The sequence below is a fragment of the Equus asinus genome, chromosome 25 (genome assembly GCF_041296235.1).
Source record: "Equus asinus isolate D_3611 breed Donkey chromosome 25, EquAss-T2T_v2, whole genome shotgun sequence".
Taxonomy (NCBI): domain Eukaryota; kingdom Metazoa; phylum Chordata; class Mammalia; order Perissodactyla; family Equidae; genus Equus; species Equus asinus.
Genome location: NC_091814.1, coordinates 22,440,354 through 22,449,681, shown reverse-complemented (window position 1 = coordinate 22,449,681; position 9,328 = coordinate 22,440,354). Strand labels below are relative to the sequence as shown.

Here is a 9,328-nt window from a genome sequence, read left to right as displayed (position 1 = left end):
ATAGCTAACAGCTGAGCACTCACTATGTGCCAGGCCCTGCTTTAAGCTCTCGACGGGTATTTAATTCTCTACAACTCTGAGGCACGTAGTACTGTTAGCTCTGTTTTGTAGACTAGGGAACTGAGGCATACAGTGCTTGAGTAATTTGCCCCAAAATCACACAGTGGTTGGGGGTGGGGGCGGGGGGGGGGGAGAGGAAGAGAGAAGTCAGTGAAGGGAGGGAAAGCATTCCAGGCAGAGGAATAGCCTCTGTGAAGGCACAGAGGGGTGGAAACCTTTGGTCTTACAGGGAATCACCAGGAGATCCTGGAATATAGGGCTGGGTGGGATTGGGGAAGAGAGAATGGAAAAGTGGAAGGACACTGGTTGTTGATGACCTTGAAAACCAGGCTAAATGGGCTTCCATCATAGATGAAGAATGCCACTAATGGGTGCAAGCAGGGACTCCACCCCAAGGGGCTGCTCAACTGAAGCCTGAAAGCCGGGAACACTCCTTCAACCTCCAAACTATGCTCTCCACCCTCAGAGATGGAATGCCAGCCTCCTCCACTGTGGCCTCCTCTTCAGATCCTTCCAGGATTAAGAAGACATGTCAGGTCATAGAGGAGGAGATGAAAGGGAGAGGTCAGGTCTGAACCCTGGGTCCCCACACGGATCATGCCCCTTGGGCTCAGGGCAAGCAATGACCTCACTGTTAATTCCTGCCCAGGCTTGAAGCAGGTGAGGAGCAAGACCACGTGAGGGTGCTGTCCCGGCCTGCAGTCTTGTCACACCCTAGTCTGTTGCGGGGGAAGGGTCTTCCTATGCCTCTGTTTACCCAACCACCCTTTTCAAACCAAGAGGCATCTTCCCACGTACGCACGCCCAGTCTTGAGCTAACCTAGGCAGAAAGTTTCCCACTGGGGCATAGGTTTCTGGGCTCTGGCGTGGGGATTGAGGTTCTCAGGAGCAGAGACCACTACCGCTGCCCTGTCAGCCCAGATGCCCCAGATCCTTTAATTCACGTTCTAGCCCACCGCCCCTCTCTCTTAAGCACTGCCCTCTGCTTCTGCGCTGCGGCGCCTTTAAACCGCCTCTGCCCTTGCCCCGCCCCTGGTCCGCCCCGTCTGAGGCGGGAGCCGCTGAAAACCCCCGACCGGGCCCGGGCGCTCCACTCGCCGCTGCAGCCCCCGCCCGAGCGCGCCGCTGTCGATCCGCGCGAACGGTGAGCAGAAGGGAGGGCCGGGGCTCGGGGGATGTGCATGGTCTCTAGAAAGCAAAAAGCTCGTGCTTGCGACTTGCTCCAGTGAGCTCGACGATCAGGAGCTGGGAGGCCGGAGTCCGATAACTTCTCTGCCCCGCCCTGTGCTGCCAGGTCCTGTCCCCAAACTCTGACCCGGCATTGTTGGGGGATGAGGTCAGGCGAGGCTTGCGGGTGCATAGACGGGGCGTCTGTCCGGAACAAGGACTCGGGGACTGTGCCCTACCCGCCGACTGCAGCCCCGGGTCCTCGCCGGGGTGAGGAAAGGAGGGCGTCGGGGCTGGCTGGCCCCGAGCGTCGCGCGTGCAGGGGCCCGGCTCCCGCCCTGGGCCAGCTCCGCTCTGCCGGGCTTCCCGCGCGACCCTTCACTTCCTGGTTCCAGCAGCACGTGTGGGTGCTGCCTGCTCTCTGCGTCCCCGAGGCCGGCCTTTCTGTACCTCGTCCTGCCAGCTCATTTTCCTGGGGACTCGGGTCACGGGCTGGGGCGAGGGGGCTCCGTGCGCAGATCCCACAGTGGCCTCGCTTTCCTCGGTTCTGGCTGGGAGTTGAAGCTGCAGTCGCCTCCAGGAGAGCCCCCCGACCTCAGGCATCCTGCAGGCCTGACTGCGGCCCGGGGTGCCCTGCCTGGGTGAGGTGGTGTTGGGCGGGGATGGCTGCTTTCCAAGCCCTCCTGCCCCTTCGCGAGCTGATGCCCCCACCCCGTGCCCCCTGCTGCTGGGAAAGCCGGTGGTGGCCGCGGGCAGGCGGGCGGGCGGACTGCCCAGACCACTGCGTCACCCCAGCGGCGGGCGGTGGGTGACTCATCCCGCAGTAACGGCCCAGGGTGTGGCGGGGGCGGGGGGGCGGGGGTCGTCGGCTGAGGGGGCCGGACCAGCAGGACCGGAAGTGGACTGCCGCCTTCTCCCGGCTCTGCAGGCCTCCTGGAGCCCATAGCACGGAGGTTCTGGGAGAACTTGGTGTTTCTGAGCAGAAAGAAGCGGCGTGGAAGTGAGGATGGACTGGTGTGCAGATCGGTGTAGGAGGAGACCCGTGGCTGGGTGGACCCTCCCTCATTGTGTTTGACTCCAGAGCACCAGACAGAGGGACAGCTCCCCATCTCCAACTCCCCTCCTAATTTCTCCTTCCTGGTCCATTGGGAAGGCTTAAAACTGCAAAGGAAGCCAAGGTAGGGTGGGGCCAGCAGGGCCCTACCATTCTAGAACCTTGTCTAACTCCTATGGGCCCCCTCACTCCATCGCCCCATGGGGATCGGCTTTTAATCCTTTCTTCACCTTGTCCCTTCTCCTCCAGGATTTTCAGGTATGGGGCCAGCTCAGAATATACTATCTGTTCCTACAGCATTTGTTCTTCTCCTGAACTATTTCCTTGAGTCTACTTCTGTACCCCAAAACTTATAACTTCCCGTCTCCAGCCAGTGCCCTCCATATCCTCCACAGCTGCCTCCTTGAGGAGTCCCTTGCACCTGACTATAACTGAGAACTGCTGCAAGGGAGCCTTTCCCCAAGAGTCCCCCCTCTGCCCTCGGGGCTCAGAGCCTCCTCACCACTCTGTGCTGAGTGGATGTTTCTGCCTGGTGCCCCCATCCTGCCCCGTTCCTGTGTTTGGTACACAGAAGCCATGGCAACGGCCCTCACCTCACCCCTCCTCCTGTGCAAGCCTCGTAGCTTCCTGTTTGTGTAGTTTCAGCTTTCTCTTCCGCTCACTTACTCTTGCTGGTGAGGGGGCTGCCCCAGGGTGGTGGCCCCTTAATCATAGGTCTCCCACCATCCTTGCTTCTGCCGGCTCCCTGTGGCATTTCGCTCTTTCAGAATAGTCTTAAGCCCAATTCTGAGTTGGGAAGTTCCCCTGAGTCCTGTCTGCACAATGAATGGAGAGTCCCTTGGTCTCCCCAATTAAACACTGCAGCCAGGAACCCTCAAATCCTCCCACCGCCACCCTGTCTGCCTTTTCTTTGGCATTGGCGTGGGGTGGGGTGGGGTGAGGTAAGCTTCCAGCCCAGGGTCTGGGTGGGGCTGAGGGCTGGAGTGCTTTTTGTGGCCCCTCCCCCTTTCCTGACTATTGTAACCTTGTGGGTGGGGGTGAGGGCTGTTCCCACAGCTCTCCCTGGAGTTTAGATTGCTCACAGCCAACCCACCCTCCAAGTTGTTCAGCTGTCGTCTTCCCTTTGAATCCCCAGCTCTGGGTATCTCCCACATAGCTTCTCCCCACCCCAGTAGGCAACTGGCTGTGTTCCCTTCCTTTGAGGTAGGGCAGGGGTTGGTCCCCTGGGTGTTACTAGGGTGGGCCACTCCGGCTCCAGCTCCAGCAGCTGGTTCCAGCTCCAGCAGCCGCAGCCCATCAGCTCTCACCCGCCCATGGGGGTGGGGAGGAGAAACAGCTGCTGGCAGGCTGGGTTCTGGGCTGACCCTTCCCAGAGCTCCGCCCTATGACTCTGGCACCTCAGGTCTCTAGGGCAATGGCCCCAGAGTGGAGCCAAGATACTGCAGCTGGAGGCTGTGACACTGCCAGCTGTGTGCAGTCCCCGGAGTTGGGAAAGGCCCTCAGCATCCAGCCGGCTCCCAGAGGTGGGTCCAGGAGGCCAAGTCTGTCCTGCCCATGGGGGACCCTGGTAGGGTCCGCCGGCCCCTGGGGGGATACTGGGAGGGTCAGGCTTCTGGCTTGCTCTCCCCGCCTAACTCTGGCGTCCAGGTTAATCATTCTCCTGCCCGTTCTTTCCCTGGGCCATTGTGATCCCTGGACCTCAGGCCACTTGGCTGTGTAAAGAGACAGCCCTGAGGCCCAGGTGACCATAGCAGAGCTGCTCCCATAAGATAGGTCTGGACATTGGGCTGAGAAAAGGGGCTTACTGGTGGCAGCAGCTCCTAGCCCCCTTCCCTCTCCCAGCCCCGCCCCTGTGTGTCAGGGGTCACAGGCTTATATAGTCTGAGTGGTGGCTGGGCATCTGGGGCTGGCCTGGGCTGGGGGCAGGGGGGGTCTTGTCTGCCTCTCTCCACTGGCCTCAGCCACTCGACCTGCCTGCCCTCCCCCAGCTGAGTGTGTGTGTGGCTGGTGATGTGGGTCAAGGCCCAGACCGACATTTATCTGGCCTGGCTTTTGGGCTGGGGGAAGTAGGGGGTGGGTTGGTCTTAATGAGGTTTAAAAATAACTGATTTATGGGGAGGATCTCTGCCGGAAATGTGCAGCTCGATTAGCTGGAGTAGAAAGGAGCCGCTGTGTTGGAGTGTGGGGGAGGGGCCTGGCCTGAGACACACAATGCTGGGGCTGAGAGGTGTGAGGGGGTTTGAGGCAGCTGCTGCCCCTGTGCCCTGGCTCCTTGTACTGAGGCCGAGCCCCGAGGCTTACGGAGGGGGTGGCAGGATGGTTTAATCTTGGGGTGCATGGGAAAGAGGGAGCCAGAGTGACTTCATCCCTTAAGTTTGACCTGGAGCCACCTGTGGGGAGAAGTGTGTCTCTTTCCTCTCCTTGACACAGGTGCCCATGCTGGGGGATCCTCTTTTATGTGCCCTCAGACAGTTAGCTCTATTTCAGAGCAGAAAGAAGGGCCGATCCAGGGAGAGGACGGGGACAGGAAATGGGGTCCTGTCCCTTCTCTGGTCCTGGCTCCCCCTTGGCATCCATAGCATCCCTGGGACTTGCTCAACAGGTCCCTAGGGGTGGGCCCGGGGCAGGGAGGTGGTGGGTGGGGACAGACTGTCCACTGTGAAGTGCTGCCAAGTCAGGCCAGTGGTAAGGAAACCACCTACTTCTTCCTAACAGAGGTCTTCAAACTAAGTTAAAGAAACCCTCCTGCGTATTTCCCCACCTACCCTCTTTTCCCGGGTTTCCCTAAAAATACCACCCAAGGCCCCTGTTTTAGTTCCCTATTCCTGCGGTAACAAATTACTATAAACTTAGTGACTTAAAGCAACGCATATTTAATATTTTACAGTTCTAGAGACCCCAACCGAGGTCTCACTGGCTAAAATCAATGTGTGTGCAGGGCTGTGTTCCTTCTGCGGGGTTTGAGGAAGAATCCATTTCCTTCGCTCTTCAGCTTCTAGAGGCCGCCTGCATTGCTTGGTTCATGGCCCTGCATCACTCCGACCTCTGCTTCCTTCTTGCTTCTCCCACTCTGACTCAACAGCCTCCGTCTTTCGCTAATAAGGACCCTTGTTGTGGGTACCCTGGGCTCACCCGAGTGATCCAGGGTACTCTCCCTATCTCAAGACCCTTAATTCAGTCACGTCTGGGAAGTCCCTTTTGGCAGTGTGAGGTAACATTCACAGGTTCTAGGAATTACCACACACACACCTTTGGGAGGGGGGGCATTATTCTGTCTACCACCGCTTCTAGAGAGGAAAGTAGAATTTGTTTTTATTGCCTGGGTCCTCTTGGGAAGTTCCTTTTGCCTGCTGAAATCTGTTAAGGGCCTACTCAGACCTACCTCTTCCAGGAAGCCCTCCAGGCTGCTTCTGCCCATACTCTTCTCTGAATTCATACAGTTCCTATGTGCAGTTTAGGATTCATCCTGTACAATCCTTACACACTCCTTTTTGCTCACTTTGTCTCTCTGATGGCACTGAGGGCAACTTTAGGACCAATGATGTCTGTCTCTGCCACAATCCCTAGCACAAATAGCAGGTGCTCACTTAAAATCCAGTGGCTAATTGCTGGTATATACATCCAGTCCTCTAGCTCCTGGCATAGGTTTCCCAAGCCACTCCACATTCTTCCTCTTCTCCCCAAATCTTTCTCCCCTGGGCTGTAAAAAGCAGGATTAGGGCTAGAATGATCAATCTGCCTTTGCTAAAGCTGACTACCCCAAATAAGGGGCTGAATGCCCCATCTTGGCCTCATTTACTCCATATTCCATTCCAGTGCGTTTTATAGTTTATTCTAGTAGTGGTACCGTTCAAATGAAATCTAATGGGAAGACTCAACATAATAAACAGGCTGCCTGTCATAGAGGGGGGCACCCAGAGATGGCCTGCGTGGCTCCTTAACACCTCCCAGAGTTCTGAGCAGTGCTCTTCCAGCCCATGTCCAGGGGTCAAGGTGAGCATCCCCTCATTTGGCCTCTGTTCTCACCTCTGGGGCCCACCCTGGGGATATGGTGTGTCTCTCTGCAGGCAGAACCCCCCACCCCACAGGCTGCAGAGTGCTGACCGCAGGCCTGGGTGTGTCCTCTCCTCAGCTCCCCACAGCTACCGTCGTCCTTCAGAATGGCCAACAGGGGACCTGCCTACGGCCTGAGCCGGGAGGTGCAGCAGAAGATTGAGAAACAGTACGATGCGGACCTGGAGCAGATCCTGATCCAGTGGATCACCAGTCAGTGCCGAAAGGATGTGGGCCGGCCCCAGCCAGGGCGAGAGCACTTCCAGAACTGGCTCAAGGATGGCACGGTGAGAGCCAGGCCCCTCCGACTGGAAGTGCTGGGAGAGCGGGGCTGGGTCTGGGGGACCAGGGGTTGTTTCACCTGAAGAACTGTGGGTGCACCCATCCCGACTTCCTCCTGAGCCTGGATATCTTCATCGTGCGGATGACCTGTGCTTTCCTCCCTCCTCTAGAGTGAAGGGTGAGGGTGACTGTGCCTCCCCTGCAGCAGAAGGCCTGGGGTGACACAAGGACGACTAGCTCTGAGGACAGAACTGTGGGAGGGTGTGCTCTAGTCCGTGATACTGGAATAGCCAGGTTTTCAGTCTGGGCTCAAGGCAGGGAGCTGGGCAGGAAGGAGCCTGAGGCTCACCCCGGGGGAGTCAGAGCTGTCTGCAGGTAGGAGAGGAACTTCTGTGGTTCCCTGTGGATCTGCAGTAGGCGTGGCCTCACCCCTGCACACTGCCGTCCTCACCCAGGTGCTGTGTGAGCTCATTAATGGACTGTACCCCGAGGGGCAGGCCCCAGTGAAGAAGATCCAGGCCTCTGCCATGGCCTTCAAGCAGATGGAGCAGATCTCTCAGTTCCTGCAAGCAGCCGAACGCTACGGCATCAACACCACTGACATCTTCCAGACTGTGGACCTCTGGGAAGGTGGGCCAGCGCTGGGCACTGCCATCCAGAAGACCAGAGACGGGGCTGGGCCATCATGACCAGGGAGAAGGGGCAGGTTTCTGGCACCTGAGGACAAAGAGGGGTGTATGTGTGTGTGTGTGTTGTAAGGATTAGTTGGCCATGTTGGGAGTTGGGATGGAGAGGGTATGGGGATAAAGAGTATAGGAATTAGGAAGCTGGACCTGCTGAGTTAATGATGGAGGTGGAACCCTGGCGTCCAGGACCCCAGCCCTGTTGAGGCCAACACACCCCTTTCTCCTTCCCAGGAAAGAACATGGCCTGTGTGCAGCGGACACTGATGAACCTGGGTGGGCTGGCAGTAGCTCGGAACGATGGGCTTTTCCGTGGGGATCCCAACTGGTTTCCTAAGTGAGTATCGCTGGGGCAGCCCAGCCCGGGACAGGTGCCATGACCCCACCCATTCCCGTCCCTTGGAAATGATGGTTACACTATAGCAGCCAGCCCTTTACAAAGCACTTTCACATTCCTCATCTCACTTCATCCTCACAACTCTCACAGGATGGCAAGGGACTGTCCCTTTTGAGAGATAAGGAAGTAGCTTCAGAGAGGTCAAGGCTCTTGAGGGCCCGGTTGGTGCCAGCACTTGAGTCCATGGCAAAGCCTGTGCTCTGTCCAGGGAAGACATTTACTGGGGCAGCCTCCTCCCTCCTCCTAACCAATGCTCCCTTTCCACCCAGGAAGTCCAAGGAGAACCCTCGGAACTTCTCGGACGACCAGCTGCAAGAGGGCAAGAATGTGATTGGGTTACAGATGGGCACCAACCGTGGGGCGTCTCAGGCAGGCATGACGGGCTACGGGATGCCACGCCAGATCCTCTGATCCTGCCCCCTAGCCTGCCCCTGCCCTACCATGGATGGTTAATATATATATATATTTTAGCAGTGACATTCCCTGAGAGCCCCTGAGCTCTCAAGCTCCCCTCTGCCAGGGTGGGGGCCTGGCCTGGCCTGTCTTCTCTGGGGGTGCCCGATGGCGGCCTCTCCCCAATGCTTACTAATACATTCCTTTCTCCAAACCTACCAAAACTGGACAAATGGCCTCTTCTTTTCCGCTGGGACCAAAATTTGGGGGCCTCACCATCCCCACCATACCTCTTCTCTTTCCCTCTGGCCCTTCTTCCCCCTGAGCTCTGTGCCCTCAATCCATTCCTTGGCTGGAGGTTGGGGACACTGCCTTCTAGCCTTCCTTCCACAAATATGCCTCGCCCACAGCTGTGGCTGCAGGGACGTAATTTATAGGGAGGGGCCTGTGGTGGCTGCCACTCCAGCCACAGCTGGACTACGCTCGCCACACATCTGCGGCCGCCTGCCCTGGCAGAGGCCCTCTTGGCTTCTCATTTTCCATTCCCCTCGCTGTGGCTATGGAGTGGGGGTGAGGGGACGGGGGAGGGAGGGCTGCCCACTGTGGGCTGGGGCTTGAAGAATCTGAGTTTGCTGATTTAAATAAAGAATCTGTCTTTTTTGGATGGACTCTGGCTGTGTCTGGGGCCACTGAGCCCACTGCTGGGGAGGGAGGAATATGGTAGAAGTGCACTGACTGGTACAGGGGGAGAGGACTTTGAGATGAAAGGTTGTAATCTCACCCCCATCTTCGATTTCCTTCCCCATCCTCTTTCTTCCTTGCTTTGGATGAGGGGAGGTTGGCATTGAGAAAGGACAGGCCCTCACTGTCCTGGGGCTAGAAGCCATAATGCAGAATATCTGGGCAGTGTCCACAGGGAGGTGGAGCCCTCATCTACCCAAGGAACTGGGTGGTCCTGGCTGGGCCCCCTCCCCCAGCCAGAACAGCCTCTCAGCCACAATAGCCTCAGCCACTGCAGGAGGGTCGGGCAGGCTGTTGGCCAGCCCTTTGTCTGGCAAGTCTGGAAGGGGAGCACCTCAGACAAGGTTGGGGCAAGGTGGCCTCTGTTGGAGTTGGCCAGACCAGCTTGGGGGCAAGGGATGGGGGTTGCGGTGGTGAGGAGGAACTAGCAAGCTGGGGAATGAGCAGGAAGGAGGTAGTGGTGATGGCTAGAAGGAGGAAGCCTTGGTTGATCCCACG

At 57.8% G+C, this 9,328-nt stretch overlaps 1 protein-coding gene across 4 annotated transcripts; it reads left to right on the top strand.

The window, feature by feature from the left end:
- Positions 1-1,061: 1,061 nt before the first annotated feature.
- On the top strand, positions 1,062-8,753 carry TAGLN2 (transgelin 2). Of its 4 annotated transcripts, none has more exons than XM_014848325.3 (5): positions 1,062-1,204; positions 6,414-6,621; positions 7,072-7,246; positions 7,534-7,636; positions 7,966-8,753. In XM_014848325.3, exons 2-5 carry the CDS (start codon positions 6,442-6,444, stop codon positions 8,105-8,107), a joined length of 600 nt encoding a protein of 199 aa, XP_014703811.1. In that variant the 5' UTR covers positions 1,062-1,204; positions 6,414-6,441; the 3' UTR covers positions 8,108-8,753. The 4 variants fall into 4 exon arrangements, with proteins under 4 accessions (XP_014703811.1, XP_070354030.1, XP_070354029.1 ...); XM_070497929.1 differs by having other exon boundaries at positions 1,158-1,204; positions 6,349-6,621; XM_070497928.1 differs by lacking the exon at positions 1,062-1,204 and adding an exon at positions 1,381-2,405.
- Positions 8,754-9,328: the final 575 nt, after the last annotated feature.